This window comes from Watersipora subatra, chromosome 4 (genome assembly GCF_963576615.1).
Source record: "Watersipora subatra chromosome 4, tzWatSuba1.1, whole genome shotgun sequence".
NCBI classification, from domain to species: domain Eukaryota; kingdom Metazoa; phylum Bryozoa; class Gymnolaemata; order Cheilostomatida; family Watersiporidae; genus Watersipora; species Watersipora subatra.
In genome coordinates this window covers 31,785,875-31,810,748 of record NC_088711.1, presented here as the reverse complement: position 1 = coordinate 31,810,748, position 24,874 = coordinate 31,785,875, and the positions used below count along the sequence as shown (strand labels likewise).

The 24,874-nt window shown below is 33.6% G+C and overlaps 1 protein-coding gene across 2 annotated transcripts in view; it reads right to left on the bottom strand.

Annotated features, from left to right (window-relative positions):
- The window catches only part of LOC137393042 (chromodomain-helicase-DNA-binding protein 1-like), a 103,632-nt gene that overhangs the window by 11,203 nt on the left and 67,555 nt on the right, over window positions 1-24,874 (bottom strand). For both annotated transcript variants that reach the window (XM_068079429.1, XM_068079430.1), the window contains 2 exons: window positions 18,081-18,214; window positions 11,924-12,037 (listed from right to left, as the gene is read on the bottom strand). In XM_068079429.1, coding sequence (XP_067935530.1) covers window positions 11,924-12,037; window positions 18,081-18,214 — 248 coding nt within the window. The remainder of the gene's footprint in view (window positions 1-11,923; window positions 12,038-18,080; window positions 18,215-24,874) is intronic.

Genomic DNA, 24,874 nt, shown 5'->3' with positions numbered 1-24,874 from the left:
CTAAGAGTTTAGTTGCTAAGAGTTTAGTTGCTAAGAGTTTAGTTGCTAAAAGTTTAGTTGCTAAGAGTTTAGTTGCTAAAAGTTTAGTTGCTAAGAGTTTAGTTGCTAAAAGTTTAGTTGCTAAAAGTTTAGTTGCTACGAGTTTAGTTGCTAAAAGTTTAGTTGCTAAGAGTTTAGTTGCTAAAAGTTTAGTTGCTAAGAGTTTAGTTGCTAAAAGTTTAGTTGCTAAGAGTTTAGTTGCTAAGAGTTTAGTTGCTAAAAGTTTAGTTGCTAAAAGTTTAGTTGCTAAGAGTTTAGTTGCTAAAAGTTTAGTTGCTAAAAGTTTAGTTGCTAAGAGTTTAGTTGCTAAGAGTTTAGTTGCTAAAAGTTTAGTTGCTAAGAGTTTAGTTGCTAAGAGTTTAGTTGCTAAGAGTTTAGTTGCTAAGAGTTTAGTTGCTAAAAGTTTAGTTGCTAAAAGTTTAGTTGCTAAGAGTTTAGTTGCTAAGAGTTTAGTTGCTAAAAGTTTAGTTGCTAAAAGTTTAGTTGCTAAGAGTTTAGTTGCTAAAAGTTTAGTTACTAAGAGTTTAGTTGCTAAGAGTTTAGTTGCTAAGAGTTTAGTTGCTAAAAGTTTAGTTGCTAAGAGTTTAGTTGCTAAGAGTTTAGTTGCTAAGAGTTTAGTTGCTAAAAGTTTAGTTGCTAAGAGTTTAGTTGCTAAAAGTTTAGTTGCTAAGAGTTTAGTTGCTAAAAGTTTAGTTGCTAAAAGTTTAGTTGCTACGAGTTTAGTTGCTAAAAGTTTAGTTGCTAAGAGTTTAGTTGCTAAAAGTTTAGTTGCTAAGAGTTTAGTTGCTAAAAGTTTAGTTGCTAAGAGTTTAGTTGCTAAGAGTTTAGTTGCTAAAAGTTTAGTTGCTAAAAGTTTAGTTGCTAAGAGTTTAGTTGCTAAAAGTTTAGTTGCTAAAAGTTTAGTTGCTAAGAGTTTAGTTGCTAAGAGTTTAGTTGCTAAAAGTTTAGTTGCTAAGAGTTTAGTTGCTAAGAGTTTAGTTGCTAAGAGTTTAGTTGCTAAGAGTTTAGTTGCTAAGAGTTTAGTTGCTAAGAGTTTAGTTGCTAAAAGTTTAGTTGCTACGAGTTTAGTTGCTAAAAGTTTAGTTGCTAAGAGTTTAGTTGCTAAGAGTTTAGTTGCTAAGAGTTTAGTTGCTAAAAGTTTAGTTGCTAAGAGTTTAGTTGCTAAAAGTTTAGTTGCTAAGAGTTTAGTTGCTAAGAGTTTAGTTGCTAAAAGTTTAGTTGCTAAAAGTTTAGTTGCTACGAGTTTAGTTGCTAAGAGTTTAGTTGCTAAGAGTTTAGTTGCTAAAAGTTTAGTTGCTAAGAGTTTAGTTGCTAAAAGTTTAGTTACTAAGAGTTTAGTTGCTAAGAATTTAGTTGCTAAGAGTTTAGTTGCTAAGAGTTTAGTTGCTAAGAGTTTAGTTGCTAAAAGTTTAGTTGCTAAAAGTTTAGTTGCTAAGAGTTTAGTTGCTAAAAGTTTAGTTGCTAAGAGTTTAGTTGCTAAGAGTTTAGTTACTAAGAGTTTAGTTGCTAAGAGTTTAGTTGCTACGAGTTTAGTTGCTAAGAGTTTAGTTGCTAAGAGTTTAGTTGCTAAGAGTTTAGTTGCTAAGAGTTTAGTTGCTAAAAGTTTAGTTGCTAAAAGTTTAGTTGCTAAGAGTTTAGTTGCTAAAAGTTTAGTTGCTAAAAGTTTAGTTGCTAAGAGTTTAGTTGCTAAGAGTTTAGTTGCTAAAAGTTTAGTTCCTAAGAGTTTAGTTGCTAAGAGTTTAGTTGCTAAGAGTTTAGTTGCTAAGAGTTTAGTTGCTAAGAGTTTAGTTGCTAAGAGTTTAGTTGCTAAAAGTTTAGTTGCTACGAGTTTAGTTGCTAAAAGTTTAGTTGCTAAGAGTTTAGTTGCTAAGAGTTTAGTTGCTAAGAGTTTAGTTGCTAAAAGTTTAGTTGCTAAGAGTTTAGTTGCTAAAAGTTTAGTTGCTAAGAGTTTAGTTGCTAAGAGTTTAGTTGCTAAAAGTTTAGTTGCTAAAAGTTTAGTTGCTACGAGTTTAGTTGCTAAGAGTTTAGTTGCTAAGAGTTTAGTTGCTAAAAGTTTAGTTGCTAAGAGTTTAGTTGCTAAAAGTTTAGTTACTAAGAGTTTAGTTGCTAAGAATTTAGTTGCTAAGAGTTTAGTTGCTAAGAGATGTTTAGTCAATCAAAGAAGAGTGCGGAGAGATGCCTGATGACATCAAAGATACTTCATGTCCTCCAATATGTATTCAGACTACTGAATGCCCGGCGGCGCCCGGATAATAAAAGTCTACGGTCTGAATAAAAGTTTTGGCACAGAAAATTAATTTTTATTTAACATATAGCAACAGTTACCATTCTAACTATCAAACATGAAAGAAGCGTTTTGCGCAGATTAAATAAATTAAGAAACGAAATAAAACAACTATAAAAGTGTGTAAACATAAATGTAAAATAATTAGCCAGTAATAGCTGAATTAAAACTGTTTTGCTACAATTACAATAAATGATGATTTGGTAATGATACAATTAATATTAACTGAGAAAACAAAATAAAAATCCTGAATATGCTGAATTATAAATAATAATTCATACGTAGAAGTACGTGTGTAGAAAAAAGGTTACTGTTCCAGTAGACGCTATCCATCAAAACTTTGATTATGACGATATTGGTACCTCTCGATACTGGTACAAATGTAAAAATGAAATATTGGACTGTCTTTGTCTGGTACTATGTCTGACCGAAGGGAGAGGGAATGTAGAGCCTAATTCTACTCGAGATAATACAACTGTCCGTGTGAAAAAGATTTCCCTTTACCCATTTAGCAATAACGCCTTACGAAAAACTGGAAATAGATGTGTAACCCAAATTTGAAATTAAAACAGCACATTTAAAAATTACAAATTAAAAGAATAAGTAATGGTAGCAAGAAATTAGTTTTTCAACAATTAACACTGTGAGTTGAAATACAGCAAGCTTTCTATCCAAGAGTTTAATAGCTGTAGATGGACCCAAACACACACAAATGATGAGAAATATAAATCGATAGCAGAAGAACTGGGATTCCAATACAGCTTTACTAATGAAATTTACATAAAGTGGAAGCCTATAACATATTTTAAAGATATATTATTAGTTGCCAACATGTGATAACATTTCGTGTTCATAAAAATGTACATTTTCAGTGCACTAATCCCGAAAACATGTTAACGAAATTGTGTGAAAAATGCCGTTCAAGCCGATGAACAAGAGAGTGGCGCCATGATGAATAATATTCTGCGCTGATCATTAAGGAGAAGTACCACAATAATCAATAAAGTTGGTACTACATGTATGTGGTGCTATGTTGGTACTACATGTATGTGTTGCTATGTTGGTACTACATGTATGTGGTGCTATGTTGGTACTACATGTATGTGGTGCTATGTTGGTACTACATGTATGTGGTGCTATGTTGGTACTACATGTATGTGTTGCTATGTTGGTACTACATGTATGTGGTGCTATGTTGGTACTACATGTATGTGTTGCTATGTTGGTACTACATGTATGTGTTGCTATTTTTGTACTACATGTATGTGGTGCTATGTTGGTACTACATGTATATGGTGCTATGTTGAGGCTAAATGATATTTAGCCTCAACATAACACTGTAGTTACTGCACGTCAGAAACACTCAGACAGAAATGATATTTAGCCTCAACTGTAATATTGCATAGTTTTTCAATTTACACGCACAGGGCGTATACACATGTAAAAAATTGGGCTTTGCTTTTAGAAGCGTGTATAAGAAAGTGCTGAATGGTGTAGCATACTTTATTACATGTTTCACTCGATGTCTTTGTCAATCAGCAAGGAACAAAAAATTATCTTTTTGGTTAGTCGGAGTAACTTTATATTAAAGCATTTATTTATGTTATATATTTTTATATTAAAGTATTCATTTACATGATATATTATTCATATTTTATAGTACTTATTTATAATGTATATTCTATTTTATGTTTTAATTATTTTAGTTATTCATAACAACTGCTAGTAACTTTTTCACGGATTTTTCAACGGATGTTTAAAACCATTGACTCACACATGTTGAATATCTCCCCAATCTTTAAAACCATTGACTCACACATGTTGAATATCTCCCCAATCTTTAAAACCATTGACTCATACATGTTGAATATCTCCCCAATGTTTAAAACCATTGACTCACACATGTTGAATATCTCCCCAATCTTTAAAACCATTGACTCACACATGTTGAATATCTCCCCAATCTTTAAAACCATTGACTCATACATGTTGAATATCTCCCCAATGTTTAAAACCATTGACTCACACATGTTGAATATCTCCCCAATCTTTAAAACCATTGACTCATACATGTTGAATATCTCCCCAATGTTTAAAACCATTGACTCACACATGTTGAATATCTCCCCAATCTTTAAAACCATTGACTCATACATGTTGAATATCTCCCCAATCTTTAAAACCATTGACTCACACATGTTGAATATCTCCCCAATGTTTAAAACCATTGACTCATACATGTTGAATATCTCCCCAATCTTTAAAACCATTGACTCACACATGTTGAATATCTCCCCAATGTTTAAAACCATTGACTCACACATGTTGAATATCTCCCCAATCTTTAAAACCATTGACTCATACATGTTGAATATCTCCCCAATGTTTAAAACCATTGACTCACACATGTTGAATATCTCCCCAATCTTTAAAACCATTGACTCACACATGTTGAATATCTCCCCAATCTTTAAAACCATTGACTCATACATGTTGAATATCTCCCCAAACTTTAAAACCATTGACTCACACATGTTGAATATCTCCCCAATCTTTAAAACCATTGACTCACACATGTTGAATATCTCCCCAATCTTTAAAACCATTGACTCATACATGTTGAATATCTCCCCAATCTTTAAAACCATTGACTCACACATGTTGAATATCTCCCCAATCTTTAAAACCATTGACTCACACATGTTGAATATCTCCCCAATCTTTAAAACCATTGACTCATACATGTTGAATATCTCCCCAATCTTTAAAACCATTGACTCATACATGTTGAATATCTCTCCAAACTTTAAAACCATTGACTCACACATGTTGAATATCTCCCCAAACTTTAAAACCATTGACTCACACATGTTGAATATCTCCCCAATGTTTAAAACCATTGACTCACACATGTTGAATATCTCCCCAATCTTTAAAACCATTGACTCATACATGTTGAATATCTCCCCAATGTTTAAAACCATTGACTCACACATGTTGAATATCTCCCCAATCTTTAAAACCATTGACTCACACATGTTGAATATCTCCCCAATCTTTAAAACCATTGACTCACACATGTTGAATATCTCCCCAATCTTTAAAACCATTGACTCATACATGTTGAATATCTCCCCAATGTTTAAAACCATTGACTCACACATGTTGAATATCTCCCCAATCTTTAAAACCATTGACTCACACATGTTGAATATCTCCCCAATCTTTAAAACCATTGACTCACACATGTTGAATATCTCCCCAATCTTTAAAACCATTGACTCATACATGTTGAATATCTCCCCAATCTTTAAAACCATTGACTCACACATGTTGAATATCTCCCCAATCTTTAAAACCATTGACTCACACATGTTGAATATTTCCCCAATCTTTAAAACCATTGACTCACACATGTTGAATATCTCCCCAATCTTTAAAACCATTGACTCACACATGTTGAATATCTCCCCAATCTTTAATTTGGAAGAATTAGTAAAACAGAAGTAGAATACAAAATAGAACTTTTTGCAGCCAATTTGAATAGCAATATTACATGAAAAGAGCTCAATTTATATTTTTATATGTACTAATACACTGGCCATGCCACGGACCGTCATGTGTAATAATTGAGTGCACAAGTATTCTCGGATATGGGTTGGTGGTTGGATCGAATCCTGCACCGTGAACCCAGTGTTTGTAATACCCAGTGTTTGTAATACCCAGTGTTTGTAATACCCAGTGTTTGTAATACCTAGTGTTTGTAATACCTAGTGTTTGTAATACCCAGTGTTTGTAATACCCAGTGTTTGTAATACCTAGTGTTTGTAATACCTAGTGTTTGTAATACCTAGTGTTTGTAATACCTAGTGTTTGTAATACCTAGTGTTTGTAATGCCCAGTGTATGTAATACCCAGTGTTTGTAATACCCAGTGTTTGTAATACCCAGTGTTTGTAATACCCAGTGTTTGTAATACCCAGTGTTTGTAATACCTAGTGTTTGTAATACCCAGTGTTTGTAATACCCAGTGTTTGTAATACCCAGTGTTTGTAATACCCAGTGTTTGTAATACCCAGTGTTTGTAATACCCAGTGTTTGTAATACCCAGTGTTTGTAATACCCAGTGTTTGTAATACCCAGTGTTTGTAATACCCAGTGTTTGTAATACCCAGTGTTTGTAATACCTAGTGTTTGTAATACCCAGTGTTTGTAATACCCAGTGTTTGTAATACCTAGTGTTTGTAATACTTAGTGTTTGTAATACCCAGTGTTTGTAATACCTAGTGTTTGTAATACCTAGTGTTTGTAATACCTAGTGTTTGTAATACCCAGTGTTTGTAATACCCAGTGTTTGTAATACCCAGTGTTTGTAATACCCAGTGTTTGTAATACCCAGTGTTTGTAATACCCAGTGTTTGTAATACCCAGTGTTTGTAATACCTAGTGTTTGTAATACCCAGTGTTTGTAATACCCAGTGTTTGTAATACCCAGTGTTTGTAATACCCAGTGTTTGTAATACCCAGTGTTTGTAATACCTAGTGTTGGTAATACTCAGTGTTTGTAATACCTAGTGTTTGTAATACCCAGTGTTTGTAATACCCAGTGTTTGTAATAACTAGTGTTTGTAATACCCAGTGTTTGTAATACCCAGTGTTTGTAATACCTAGTGTTTGTAATACCCAGTGTTTGTAATACCTAGTGTTTGTAATACCCAGTGTTTGTAATACCTAGTGTTTGTAATACCCAGTGTTTGTAATACCCAGTGTTTGTAATACCCAGTGTTTGTAATACCCAGTGTTTGTAATACCCAGTGTTTGTAATACCCAGTGTTTGTAATACCTAGTGTTTGTAATACCCAGTGTTTGTAATACCCAGTGTTTGTAATACCCAGTGTTTGTAATACCTAGTGTTTGTAATACCGAGTGTTTGTAATACCTAGTGTTTGTAATACCCAGTGTTTGTAATACCCAGTGTTTGTAATACCCAGTGTTTGTAATACCCAGTGTTTGTAATACCTAGTGTTTGTAACACCCAGTGTTTGTAATACCTAGTGTTTGTAATACCCAGTGTTTGTAATACCCAGTGTTTGTAATACCCAGTGTTTGTAATACCCAGTGTTTGTAATACCCAGTGTTTGTAATACCCAGTGTTTGTAATACCCAGTGTTTGTAATACCCAGTGTTTGTAATACCCAGTGTTTGTAATACCTAGTGTTTGTAATACCCAGTGTTTGTAATACCTAGTGTTTGTAATACCCAGTGTTTGTAATACCCAGTGTTTGTAATACCTAGTGTTTGTAATACCCAGTGTTTGTAATACCCAGTGTTTGTAATACCTAGTGTTTGTAATACCCAGTGTTTGTAATACCCAGTGTTTGTAATACCCAGTGTTTGTAATACCCAGTGTTTGTAATACCCAGTGTTTGTAATACCTAGTGTTTGTAATACCCAGTGTTTGTAATACCTAGTGTTTGTAATACCCAGTGTTTGTAATACCCAGTGTTTGTAATACCTAGTGTTTGTAATACCTAGTGTATGTAATACCTAGTGTTTGTAATACCTAGTGTTTGTAATACCCAGTGTTTGTAATACCAAGTGTTTGTAATACCTAGTGTTTGTAATACCCAGTGTATGTAATACCTAGTGTTTGTAATACCCAGTGTTTGTAATACCCAGTGTTTGTAATACCCAGTGTTTGTAATACCTAGTGTTTGTAATACCCAGTGTTTGTAATACCCAGTGTTTGTAATACCTAGTGTATGTAATACCCAGTGTTTGTAATACCTAGTGTTTGTAATACCTAGTGTTTGTAATATCTAGTGTTTGTAATACCCAGTGTTTGTAATACCCAGTGTTTGTAATACCCAGTGTTTGTAATACCCAGTGTTTGTAATACCCAGTGTTTGTAATACCTAGTGTTTGTAATGCCCAGTGTATGTAATACCCAGTGTTTGTAATACCCAGTGTTTGTAATACCCAGTGTTTGTAATACCCAGTGTTTGTAATACCCAGTGTTTGTAATACCCAGTGTTTGTAATACCCAGTGTTTGTAATACCCAGTGTTTGTAATACCCAGTGTTTGTAATACCTAGTGTTGGTAATACTCAGTGTTTGTAATACCTAGTGTTTGTAATACCCAGTGTTTGTAATACCCAGTGTTTGTAATAACTAGTGTTTGTAATACCCAGTGTTTGTAATACCCAGTGTTTGTAATACCTAGTGTTTGTAATACCCAGTGTTTGTAATACCTAGTGTTTGTAATACCCAGTGTTTGTAATACCCAGTGTTTGTAATACCCAGTGTTTGTAATACCCAGTGTTTGTAATACCCAGTGTTTGTAATACCCAGTGTTTGTAATACCTAGTGTTTGTAATACCCAGTGTTTGTAATACCCAGTGTTTGTAATACCCAGTGTTTGTAATACCTAGTGTTTGTAATACCGAGTGTTTGTAATACCTAGTGTTTGTAATACCCAGTGTTTGTAATACCCAGTGTTTGTAATACCCAGTGTTTGTAATACCTAGTGTATGTAATACCTAGTGTTTGTAATACCTAGTGTTTGTAATACCCAGTGTTTGTAATACCCAGTGTTTGTAATACCCAGTGTTTGTAATACCTAGTGTTTGTAACACCCAGTGTTTGTAATACCTAGTGTTTGTAATACCCAGTGTTTGTAATACCCAGTGTTTGTAATACCTAGTGTTTGTAATACCTAGTGTATGTAATACCTAGTGTTTGTAATACCCAGTGTTTGTAATACCCAGTGTTTGTAATACCCAGTGTTTGTAATACCTAGTGTTTGTAACACCCAGTGTTTGTAATACCTAGTGTTTGTAATACCCAGTGTTTGTAATACCTAGTGTTTGTAATACCTAGTGTTTGTAATACCTAGTGTTTGTAATACCTAGTGTTTGTAATACCCAGTGTTTGTAATACCCAGTGTTTGTAATACCCAGTGTTTGTAATACCCAGTGTTTGTAATACCCAGTGTTTGTAATACCTAGTGTATGTAATACCTAGTGTTTGTAATACCTAGTGTTTGTAATACCTAGTGTTTGTAATACCCAGTGTTTGTAATACCCAGTGTTTGTAATACCCAGTGTTTGTAATACCCAGTGTTTGTAATACCTAGTGTTTGTAATACCTAGTGTTTGTAATACCTAGTGTTTGTAATACCTAGTGTTTGTAATACCCAGTGTTTGTAATACCTAGTGTTTGTAATACCCAGTGTTTGTAATACCTAGGGTTTGTAATACCCAGTGTTTGTAATACTTAGTGTTTGTAATACCCAGTGTTTGTAATACCCAGTGTTTGTAATACCTAGTGTTTGTAATACCCAGTGTTTGTAATACCCAGTGTTTGTAATACCCAGTGTTTGTAATACCTAGTGTTTGTAATACCCAGTGTTTGTAATACCTAGTGTTTGTAATACCCAGTGTTTGTAATACCCAGTGTTTGTGATACCTAGTGTTTGTAATACCTAGGGTTTGATACAGTGCTAAGTCATATTTACATGAGCCTTTATTGAACCCTTTGTTTAACCTTTTAAGCATTGTTCAAAATGGCGCTCAAATTGTCACACGGAAGTTCATTGGTTTAGATAGGCCAATGCCATTCCAGGGGTAGTATAATTCAGTGGGCCTAAGCATTGTTAACCCTTTCACTGCCGCAGGTACATTTATGCGTTGTCTAAGGTCGATTGCTGTAGACATAAGTTTGTGATTTGCCCAGCAATTGCGCAATAACTTAATTTTATTATTTGTTGACAACATAACCAACAATCTTTAGGACTTTTATGGTATTGACAGTGTTATCCGAACATTTTTCTATAAAATTAGCCTAAAATACCAACATAATTTAAATTTTTTTTTGGGAATTTCAAACTTGAAAATCAACATTTTTTTCTGACGTTCGAACTATTTAGTGTTATTATGACTTTCGTAAGTACCTCCCGAGTTAGAAAACCGAGAATTACTTATGCTGATGACATTATTGTCAACTGAGATTCAGATTTTCGTGATTACATAGACAATTAAAGTAGCGACACCGACTCTGATGGTGGTGAAAGTAATAGTTTTGTAAAAGTAAGGAACATTGTAGAGGATAGTTTTAGCTTCGTAGCGATTGTAGCTTCACATAGCTTTAGCAATGGACAAAGTATAAAAACATTGAATTCTTTTGCATAGCACTATTTGCTAACATGTTGGCAAAATAAAATATATAATAAAAATGTTCTAAATAGGGGTTGAAGTTGAAAAACATTGTATACATATCATGAAGCAAAGTTGGCAATCTTCAGTAAAATGGCTGGCAGTAGGCTGATAGTTAAATTTGTACACGGATGGCAGTGAAAGGGTTAAAGCACATAAATTACATAATTTTTTTATTGTATATTTCAATACATCAGTCTTGGCTTTTGATTGAGCTATGATTTGCCATGGCGAGACAGACATTGTTTGGTGTTTATAGGATTTCCCCAGAGCTCTACCGCGAAAAACTATACTGGCAGTCTCGAAAATTGTGACGTCACAATTCTCATATTCGTTGTTGTGTGCTCTTACCGCTTATTTATCAACTACGAAAGTGACGATAATGACGCTAGTGGCAGGTGAAGGTAGGACAACTTCAGAGAACGAATGACGTGTGTCAGTGTCATTAGTTCTCCATGTACATATTATTTCTATGATAAGTACCTCAGACTCCAAAAACCATACTATATTTTCCTGATGATATTATGCACTAGCTCTTTATTTTTAATGCGATGTTAAAGGTGACAACTGAGACTAATTAATTTCAAGCATTGTGTGATCCCGCGAAAGTACGATTGACATTTAGTCCTAGGGCCACGCAACCGCAGGTAATAATTTAATCGATGTGATTTCATTACCTTCATCAACGACAGTACATTTATTGAAGCATAATTAATTAACCCAGAACATGTGTTTGTATTGGTCGGGTGTTAGCTCGATAGCGGGCATTGTTGATTATCTAGAATCTTAGTTTATTATTAGCGCTCTCCGGGTTTAACAGCCCAGATTGTCACAGAAAAACGCAGCCTCAATGGCAGCGAAAGGGATCGACGACCTAAGGCTAATTGAGAATTATGACGCTACATTTTCAGTACCTGAACCAGGTTTTTTTTGCAGGACGTACTTTTGACACCCCGTTTTTCATAGTTCTATTATTCTTTGTGTATTGAATATAGGCTCATTCGAAAACCAAGACTCTGATGTATTGAAATGAATAATAAAAAAATTATGTAATTTATGTGCTTTAAGGGCCTCTAAAAAACCTTTAGCACTTTCACACAGAAAATCAACTTTTGGGAAAGAAACTTAACACTTTTCTAAGCTGAAAATATGACTAGTTTGTACCCATGCAACACGATGGTGACCATTATAATGCAACAAATGAAGCAGTAAGAATTTAGCAAATGCAATGCTATGTAGCACTTTATGGTAAGATAACAGTTTATTACCATTACATTTCGTGGGTGAAGTCAGGTACTAGATCGTCCAATGCAATTGGAGTAGCATGTTTTCTGCTAAAACCATTCTACCTTCATCCTCGAACACCTTCCAAAAATAGCTTCACTAACCTGTTCTTGTTGTTTCTTTAAAGTTGCCTCCCTATTTTTTTTCCTAGCTTCAAGCTGTGCGGGTGTAAGCGGTTTTCTAGTGCGATGATCTGCCAGACTTAGACTTGATAAGGCCTAACAATAACACCAGGGTATTGTTTCTTCAATAATAAGACAAAAAACTGAAAAAGGTACAGTTATTAAAGCTTACAATGGTTACGATTAACGTTAAAACAGTTCTCTCCGTGCTGATGTTTGTGTTCTGCAGCAAAGAACACACAAACATCAGAACGGAGAACAGGCAACTCTTAACGATATAAATGATGTCAGAGGCAAGGATCTGCATGTTGGCATCACGAGCTGGTAAATCGTTAGAAGCCCAATATTGTCATGGTAACCTGCGGATATGCATCAACACTAATCCATGGATAATCCAGAAACATATGACCTAGTAACACTCTTTGTTGTGATGAATCCGTGTACTGAATACTCAAAACCAACTACAGTCAAACATGGATAACTCGGCCACGGATAGCTCGAAAACATGGTTAATTCGAACGGTTTCTTTGGTCCGTTCCCACGTAATGATAAATTGCTATAGATAACTTGAACTCAACACTGTTAATTCGAACTGTTTTTTTGCCCAACGGCTACCGAAACGGTTGTTATCGCTTTAGAAAATCACTTTATTCAAAGCCATAGAGGTAAACCTCATCTTTTCGTAATTCATAAGCGTTGTTATTACCACCATCGGCAAAATAATTTTGTCAACGACTTTTCTAAAGGTTTGGTCAAATTTGATTTATACTGCTATACGATTAATAGCATGGGCTTGCCGGGTCACGCGCGCAAGGATTTTCGCCACGCACATACAAAACAAAAACAGCATGTTGTTTTGTATGTGCGTGGCGAAAATCCTTGAGTGCGTGACCCGGCTAGCCCGTGACGAATAGTTTTCCGACGTTGATTCCGTGTTGAATCAACGTCGGAGTGTAGAATGTTTAAAACGTCTTAAAATTGTTTTTATTAAACGTATACGTTGTCATAGCTAAAAAACTATTCATCGTTTGACCTAAACACAGAATACGTGTGTACATTCAATAACTATCCATTCAAAAAGCGTGAGTGATATACAATGTACCATTAAACCTCGTAAAACTTTTAATTGAACTGCCTCGGAGTGTTGCTCTTAACGAATCCCAGGTAAAGTAAGGGATTTTTCTTTGGTAACTTTTTCTTGAAGTTGCATAAACTTCAAGAAAACTCGGCAAAATTGATCGTGGGTAAAACGCTCAAAAGAAAAAGATGTTTTTTTTTTGAGCATTTCAACAACGATCAAGTTTTGCCAATGTCAAGCTAAAAAAAACGTCCTGGCAATAACATCACCTCAAACAACAAACCAATCTCAAGTGATAGAAAAATCTCTATACTTTTTGATAAAAACGTTTTAAACTTTACATTAGAAGCATTTAATTCGAAACAAGCCATTTGTGCTTTTGATTTATATTATAGTTTGCATATGTACATGTATCTACTAATAAATAAGTAAATACATGGACTTGTGACAGTGCTCTGATAACTAGAATGCTCTGATAATTCGAACACTTTTGCTCGGTCCCTTGAAGTTCGAGTTATCCATGTTTGACTGTATACAGGAATGATAGTACGGCGGATCAAATTGAGAATATCATGTCAAACAGGGATGTAGGAAAACTTCTGACTTCAGTAAAGCATTCCAGAACCGATACAATTTGGTCTGATTGTGGCCCAACACTAAAATGTTTACTCACTGATGTACAAGTATATGTCGAGGCTATATGAGACTACATGGCATTTCATACCAAGCATATGACTCAAGCAGGCGAGTACAGATGGAGCTACCATAAAACCGCTACTGAAACGCCATGGCGCGTTTTTTTAACTCCTTCCCCATGATGGCGTTCTATTAGAGGTGACATTCCAATAGAGAGCGGAGCTAAATTTTTTTGACTAGTTTGTCCTAAAATTTGTGAAAATAAATTCAACCCTTTACAGGCAAAAACATGCTGATGCCGCCTACATTTTGTACTCTCTTTCAGGTGGGGCGACATCAGCCAACATGCCATCGACCACAGCTTTTATATTGAACCGTTTTTCATTTATGTCGAAGTATGAGACCAAGTTAAACAAGGAACTGCTATTAAGCCAGATACAGTTATTAATTATTTGATGGCATCACTTTTAAAATTAAAAAAAATCCGTAAAGCTTTTGTAGTGGACAAACAGGCGTCAATATGCCATAAACAATGGCTGCTATTACATAGTTTTTGAAAAGTATTCTCATCGTTCAGCAAGAAGCTTTTAAGTCTTAATCACAGATTGTAAATAACAACATGGACGAATCTGAGACAAATTTGATTGAATTTAATCCTTATTGGCTTCGAATCAGAGTGTAGTTTTGATGATTGTGATGATCAATCTTCTCAGGCAACCGTCACAAAAACCATGGTAACTATAATATTTTGATTAATAAGACAAAGTTTTAATGAATAGACAATTTAATGGGTGTATTGCTTCACTACATAGTTACATGAAACAGACTGATTGCTCATTAATTAAACATTCAATATATAAAGTCAGAGCTATACATAGAGCTATACATAAAGCTACATAAAGCTACATAAAGCTGAATAGGCACAATAAGCATAATAACACAGTAACCACAAGTCACAACGAAAACATTGTTATTGATGTAACATTATTAGTATTATAACTATTGTAAATATTGTTATAATTATTATACCACTAGAAATTCCCCTGTCATACAGCCCACGAGCAAAGTGATAATGGAAAAAGAAAGGGTACTGATGGTTGAGAAATGCAATATTAGCAGTCAAATGGCACTGCAGTGCAATAGGATAACCGCAATGGTAGCTGTAATGGTAGCTGTAATGTACTGAGTGTTATTATGTACAACAAACAGCTATAATGAAAGGAAAATATTATATGTTTATATCTCTCCCTGCAATTGGAGAAATGCAATATTAGAAGTAAAATAGCAAGCTGCTGTGTAATATGCACATATATATAATATATATATATGTGTATATATATAATTATATATAGAGCTGGTATATATATATATTTTTTGGTCTTTCTTAAAAACAGAAACTGGTTTTAGACAGTTTTAACCCCTGTTTCTAAAACAGTGGTTTTAGAAACTTAATCTTTTTAGGAAAGATTCTTATAAAAAGTTAACTTAATTTCTTAAGCTATTTTAAGTTAAATGTTGGTCGTATACGAATACAAACAAACCACAAAATAGATCCACGAAATAGTTTAACAAAAGAGATATTATTCTAAATCATTTTAAGGGTATTAAAAGGCAGGTATACATATAATGGATCTATACATATAATGGATCCAACCACTTGAGCTGTTTCACTGGAAATATAACCATATCTCTGGCAATTTTAAACAGAACGATACTGTCTTGCCATATTGGATTTGTTTAAGTGACGTATCACCTACGTAAGTGTGATAATTCTGAGAGAAAGGGGTAAGACATTAATGCAAGTATTAGAAAGCAAGATATTAATGGGAGTTTCTATGTACAGATGTCAATAATGGCTGAAAATCCTGCATAATTAAATCAGGGCAAAAGGGTTTCGAACATTGAGCATGTTTATAGCAGATGTCTCTTGTCACAGTTTTATGTTTCACATCACGGTTGTCTGTCTCTTGTCACAGCATTATGTTTCACATCACGGTTGTCTGTCTCTTGTCACAGCATTATGTTTCACATCACGGTTGTCTGTCTCTTGTCACAGTTTTATGTTTCACATCACGGTAGTCTGTCTCTTGTCACAGTTTTATGTTTCACATCACGGTTGTCTGTCTCTTGTCACAGTTTTATGTTTTACATCACGGATGTCTGTCTCTTGTCATAGTTTTATGTCTTACATCACGGTTGTCTGTCTCTGGTCACAGTTTTATATCTCACATCACGGTTGTCTGTCTCTTGTCACGGTTTTATGTCTCACATCACGGTTGTCTGTCTCTTGTCACAGTTTTATGTCTCACTTCACGGTTGTCTGTCTCTTGTCACGGTTTTATGTCTCACATCACGGTTGTCTGTCTCTTGTCACGGTTTTATGTCTCACATCACGGTTGTCTGTCTCTTGTCACAGTTTTATGTTTCACATCACGGTTGTCGGTCTCTTGTCACAGTTTTATGTCTCACATCACGGTTGTCTGTCTCTTGTCACAGTTTTATGTTTCACATCACGGTTGTCTGTCTCTTGTCACAGTTTTATGTCTTACATCACGGTTGTCTGTCTCTTGTCACAGTTTTATGTTTCACATCACGGTTGTCTGTCTCTTGTCACAGCATTATGTTTCACATCACGGTTGTCTGTCTCTTGTCACAGCTTTATGTTTCACATCATGGTTGCCTGTCTCTTGTCATAGCTTTATGTTTCACATCAAGGTTGTCTGTCTCTTGTCACAGTTTTATGTCTTACATCACGGTTGTCTGTCTCTTGTCACAGTTTTATGTCTTACATCACGGTTGTCTGTCTCTTGTCACAGTTTTATGTCTTACATCGCGGTTGTGTGTCACATGCCAGTTTTATATACAGTCATATGCTACAGGTTTATGTTTCTTGTCAGAGTCATATGCCACAGTTGGATATAAAAGTTGTATGTGACATGCCACAGTTGTATATGATGAGCAGGGACCTAGCAATTGAAAAGATAAATCTCATTGAGATTTATGAGAAAAAATCAATGAGAATCACCACACGTATAACTAGTTATTTCATTACATGAGAATCTGTAGGAATCAATACGCATATACCCACTTTGTATGTACGCACTTTGAATACAACATGTTTATGAAGTGACACCAACTCAACTCGTTGCCATCCGCATGAGAACATAAAGGAAATTATTTCATGATTTGTAAATCAAAAGATTATTAGGTAAATCTTCATTTATGATTTAAGTAAATGTCCATATGAAGTTGTGCGAAGCTGAACACATAATTTTGCGTAATCGCATGATAGCAATGAATCGAGTTCGTGTAAATGTTATCCATGCTATCACTGTCTTACAAGTACAAGAAAACATTTTATAACACCAAGCCAGTAATCATGGTCATACATGTATAATCACTTACTAAATTTTAGACAAACGCAATAAGAAATATTGACGCCATGTATCCTTTTCATCGCTCATGCTCAGCTAATATACACTGTATATAAAATCAAATAATAGGATGTTTATTAAGTGCAACCAATCTTATTCCAGTTTTTGATAAAATTCAGTTGCTTCAACTTGCCTTTTTTCATGACAGCTATTTAGTATTTTGCTTAATACTACCTAACACATAGAAAACGACTAGCTTTTAGTTTTCAAGTTAGTGATGGTTAACAACTGCTATTTGCCCAGTGTGAGCTGTAAGTGACTTTTCACACGTTTTCTAAATTTTTAGTTGTAAATAAAAAACAAACGGCTTGCGAGACTTTTCCTCGCAACAAGAATCATCAAACATTCATCTTGAATAAACGTTTGTATTCATTTATTCGAAAGTTGAAATCTTGCGTGTATTAATATAGTATTTTCGTGGAACCATCTTTCTATGACACACGTATATGTTAGCCTCACCCGGACGAATCTCCATTAAGATAGAATGATGTGTAATAATTCGATAATCAAGTTCACTAATAAAATGTGATGCTGGTCTTGAGATGGTATAATGCGCCTTGAGACAAGGAGCTAGAGAGGCTATTACCCAATATCTGAATAAAAAAGTGGAAAAAAACATGTAAAGTAGTTTAGACTTTCCTTTATAATTACAGCTACGGATGGCAGCCACAAACCTTATTTAGATAAAGGATTGAGGAAGAGTTTCCTTGAAATGGAATTTTTCCCACCCTTTGCGGGTAAGCCAATTGAACATGCTTCAAAAGTTGACAATCAATTATTTTGTTTCCATAGCATTAACAACGATAGCGTTCAACACTAGGCTCTTCAAATCTAGAAGCCTTTGTGTAACAATCTAAAGCCATGATAAAATTGAGCAATCCAAGTGAACCCGTACATGATTAGTTTGTCAGAGGACTTGGCGTAAATTCGGCACACCCAAAAGCTACGGACCAGTTTCTTCTCAACGGTAAAAATTAAAATAGATACTCACAGAATTTGGTACTCTCCTCCGCCGTTTCCCTGTCACCTCTTCGGAATCTTCTATTTTCACTTCTGCTATCAACTTCTCAAATGCTTCATTATCCGCACTAGTGCTGGCTGCTGCCTCCTTGGAATAGTCCTTACCTGTAGCATAGAATGTTATACTAGACACACAGAAAAAAGTTTATACAAGACACACAGTGAAAATGTCCTACTGGATACACAGAACAAATTCATACTAGACATACAGACAAAAATATTATACTATTAGAATATGTAGACAGCAAGTTATAGTGGGTACACAGACTGAATATTGTACTAAAAATAGACCGAATAGGATGATGGGTACACGAGACAGAACATTGAACTGGAGGCTGACTGAATGGTACACTCAATACGCAGATATAATAGTCGACTGGATACACATACATAATAGTAGAATAGATACACAGATATAATAGTAGACTGGATACACAGATACAATAGTAGACTGGATACAGAGATATAATAGTAGACTGAATACACAGATATAATAGTAGACTGGATACACAGATATAATAGGAGACTGGATACAGAGATATAATAATAGACTGGATACACAGATATAATAATAGACTGGATACAGAGATATAATAATAGACTGGATACACAGATATAATAATAGACTGAATACACAGATATAATAGTAGACTGGATACACAGATATAATAGGAGACTGGATACACAGATATAATAGTAGACTGGATACAGAGATATAATAATAGACTGAATACACAGATATAATAGTAGACTGGATACACAGATATAATAGTAGACTGGATACACAGATATAATAGTAGACTGGATACAGAGATATAATAATAGACTGGATACACAGATATAATAATAGACTGGATACACAGATATAATAATAGACTGGATACACAGATATAATAATAGACTGGATACACAGATATAATAGTAGACTGGATACACAGATATAATAGTAGACTGGATACACAGATATAATAGTAGACTGGATACACAGATATAATAGTAGACTGGATACAGAGATATAATAGTAGACTGGATACACAGATATAATAACAGACTGGATACACAGATATAATAGTAGACTGGATACACAGATATAATAGTAGACTGGATACACAGATATAATAACAGACTGGATACACAGATATAATAATAGACTGGATACACATACATAATAGTAGAATAGATACACAGACATAATAGTAGACTGGATACAGAGACATAATAGTAGACTGGATACACAGATATAATAATAGACTGGATACACAGATATAATAGTAGACTGGATACAGAGATATAATAGTAGACTGGATACACAGATATAATAGTAGACTGGATACACAGATATTATAGTAGACTGGATACACAGATATAATAGTAGACTGGATACACAGATACAATAGTAGACTGGATACACAGATATAATAGGAGACTGGATACACAGATATAATAGTAGACTGGATACACAGATATAATAGTAGACTGGATACACAGACATAATAGTAGAATAGATACACAGACATAATAATAGACTGGATACACAGATATAATAGTAGAATAGATACACAGACATAATAGTAGACTGGATACACAGATATAATAGTAGAATGGATACACAGATATTATAGTAGACTGGATACACATACATAATAATAGACTGGATACACAGATATAATAGTAGACTGGATACACAGATATAATAGTAGACTGGATACAGAGATATAATAGTAGACTGGATACACAGATATAATAGTAGACTGGATACAGAGATATAATAGTAGACTGGATACACAGATATAATAGTAGACTGGATACACAGATATTATAGTAGACTGGATACACAGATATAATAGTAGACTGGATACACAGATATTATAGTAGACTGGATACAGAGATATAATAGTAGACTGGATACACAGATATAATAGTAGACTGGATACAGAGATATAATAGTAGACTGGATACACAGATATAATAGTAGACTGGATACACAGATATTATAGTAGACTGGATACACAGATATAATAATAGACTGGATACACAGATATAATAACAGACTGAATACACAGATATAATAATAGACTGGATACAGAGATATAATAATAGACTGGATACACAGATATAATAGTAGACTGGATACACAGATATAATAATAGACTGATACACAGATATAATAGTAGACTGGATACACAGATATTATAGTAGACTGGATACACAGATATAATAATAGACTGGATACACAGATATAATAGTAGACTGGATACACAGATATTATAGTAGACTGGATACACAGATATAATAATAGACTGGATACACAGATATAATAGTAGACTGGATACACAGATATAATAATTGACTGGATACACAGATATAATAGTAGAATAGATACACAGACATAATAGTAGACTGGATACACAGATATAATAGTAGACTGGATACAGAGATATAATAGTAGACTGGATACACAGATATAATAGTAGACTGGATACACAGATATTATAGTAGACTGGATACACAGATATAATAATAGACTGGATACACAGATATAATAGTAGACTGGATACACAGATATAATAATTGACTGGATACACAGATATAATAGTAGACTGGATACAGAAATATAATAGTAGACTGATACACAGATATAATAATAGACTGGATACACAGATATAATAGTAGACTGATACACAGATATAATAATAGACTGGATACACAGATATAATAGTAGACTGATACACAGATATAATAGTAGACTGATACACAGATATAATAATAGACTGGATACACAGATATAATAGTAGACTGATACACAGATATAATAATAGACTGGATACACAGATATAATAGTAGACTGGATACACAGATATAATAGTAGACTGATACACAGATATAATAGTAGACTGGATACACAGATATAATAGTAGACTGGATACACAGATATAATAATAGACTGAATACACAGATATAATAGTAGACTGGATACACAGATATAATAGTAGACTGGATACACAGATATAATAATAGACTGGATACACAGATATAATAATAGACTGGATACACAGATATAATAATAGACTGGATACACAGATATAATAGTAGACTGGATACACAGATATTATAGTAGACTGGATACACAGATATAATAATAGACTGGATACACAGATATAATAGTAGACTGGATACACAGATATAATAATTGACTGGATACACAGATATAATAGTAGACTGGATACAGAAATATAATAGTAGACTGATACACAGATATAATAGTAGACTGGATACACAGACATAATAGTAGACTGGATACACAGATATAATAGTAGACTGGATACACAGATATAATAGTAGACTGGATACACAGATATAATAGTAGACTGGATACACAGATATTATAGTAGACTGGATACACAGATATAATAATAGATTGGATACACAGATATAATAGTAGACTGATACACAGATATAATAATTGACTGGATACACAGATATAATAGTAGACTGGATACACAGATATAATAGTAGACTGGATACACAGATATAATAGTAGACTGGATACACAGATATAATAGTAGACTGGATACACAGATATAATAGTAGACTGGATACACAGATATAATAGTAGACTGATACACAGATATAATAGTAGACTGGATACACAGATATAATAGTAGACTGGATACACAGATATAATAGTAGACTGGATACACAGATATAATAGGAGACTGGATACACAGATATAATAGGAGACTGGATACAGAGATATAATAATAGACTGGATACACAGATATAATAATAGACTGGATACACAGATATAATAATAGACTGGATACACAGATATAATAATAGACTGGATACAGAGATATAATAATAGACTGGATACACAGATATAATAGTAGACTGGATACACAGATATAATAATAGACTGGATACACAGATATAATAGTAGACTGGATACACAGATATAATAGTAGACTGGATACACAGATATAATAATAGACTGGATACACAGATATAATAGTAGACTGGATACACAGATATAATAATAGACTGGATACACAGATATAATAGTAGACTGGATACACAGATATAATAGTAGACTGGATACACAGATATAATAGTAGACTGGATACACAGATATAATAATAGACTGGATACACAGATATAATAATAGACTGGATACACAGATATAATAGTAGACTGGATACACAGATATTATAGTAGACTGGATACACAGATATAATAATTGACTGGATACACAGATATAATAGTAGAATAGATACACAGACATAATAGTAGACTGGATACACAGATATAATAGTAGACTGGATACAGAGATATAATAGTAGACTGGATACACAGATATTATAGTAGACTGGATACACAGATATAATAATAGACTGGATACACAGATATAATAATAGACTGGATACACAGATATAATAGTAGACTGGATACACAGATATTATAGTAGACTGGATACACAGATATAATAATTGACTGGATACACAGATATAATAGTAGAATAGATACACAGACATAATAGTAGACTGGATACACAGATATAATAGTAGACTGGATACAGAGATATAATAGTAGACTGGATACACAGATATTATAGTAGACTGGATACACAGATATAATAATAGACTGGATACACAGATATAATAGTAGACTGGATACACAGATATTATAGTAGACTGGATACACAGATATAATAATAGACTGGATACACAGATATAATAGTAGACTGGATACACAGATATAATAATTGACTGGATACACAGATATAATAGTAGAATAGATACACAGACATAATAGTAGACTGGATACACAGATATAATAGTAGACTGGATACAGAGATATAATAGTAGCCTGGATACACAGATATTATAGTAGACTGGATACACAGATATAATAATAGACTGGATACACAGATATAATAGTAGACTGGATACACAGATATTATAGTAGACTGGATACACAGATATAATAATAGACTGGATACAGAGATATAATAGTAGACTGGATACACAGATATAATAGTAGACTGGATACACAGATATAATAGTAGACTGGATACACAGACATAATAGTAGAATAGATACACAGATATAATAGTAGACTGGATACACAGATATAATAATAGACTGAATACACAGATATAATAGTAGACTGGATACACAGATATAATAGTAGACTGGATACACAGATATAATAATAGACTGGATACACAGATATAATAGTAGACTGGATACACAGATATTATAGTAGACTGGATACACAGATATAATAGTAGACTGATACACAGATATAATAGTAGACTGGATACACAGACATAATAGTAGAATAGATACACAGATATAATAGTAGACTGGATACACAGATATAATAATAGACTGAATACACAGATATAATAGTAGACTGGATACACAGATATAATAGTAGACTGGATACACAGATATAATAATAGACTGGATACACAGATATAATAATAGACTGGATACACAGATATAATAATAGACTGGATACACAGATATAATAGTAGACTGGATACACAGACATAATAGTAGACTGGATACACAGATATAATAGTAGACTGGATACACAGATATAATAGTAGACTGATACACAGATATAATAGTAGACTGGATACACAGATATAATAATAGACTGGATACACAGATATAATAGTAGACTGGATACACAGACATAATAGTAGAATAGATACACAGATATAATAGTAGACTGGATACACAGATATAATAATAGACTGAATACACAGATATAATAGTAGACTGGATACACAGATATAATAGTAGACTGGATACACAGATATAATAATAGACTGGATACACAGATATAATAATAGACTGGATACACAGATATAATAATAGACTGGATACACAGATATAATAGTAGACTGGATACACAGATATTATAGTAGACTGGATACACAGATATAATAATAGACTGGATACACAGATATAATAGTAGACTGGATACACAGATATAATAATTGACTGGATACACAGATATAATAGTAGACTGGATACAGAAATATAATAGTAGACTGATACACAGATATAATAGTAGACTGGATACACAGACATAATAGTAGACTGGATACACAGATATAATAGTACACTGATACACAGATATAATAATAGACTGGATACACAGATATAATAATAGACTGGATACAGAGATATAATAGTAGACTGGATACACATACATAATAATAGACTGGATACACAGATATAATAGTAGACTGGATACACAGATATAATAGTAGACTGGATACACAGATATAATAGTAGACTGGATACACAGACATAATAGTAGAATAGATACACAGATATAATAGTAGACTGAATACACAGATATAATAGTAGACTGGATACACAGATATAATAGTAGACTGGATACACAGATATAATAGTAGACTGATACACAGATATAATAATAGACTGGATACACAGATATAATAATAGATTGGATACACAGATATAATAATAGACTGATACACAGATATAATAGTAGACTGGATACACAGATATAATAGTAGACTGGATACACGGATATAATAGTAGACTGGATACACAGATATAATAGTAGACTGGATACACAGATATAATAATTGACTGGATACACAGATATAATAGTAGACTGGATACACAGATATAATAGTAGACTGGATACACAGATATAATAGTAGACTGGATACACAGATATAATAATAGACTGGATACACAGATATAATAATAGACTGGA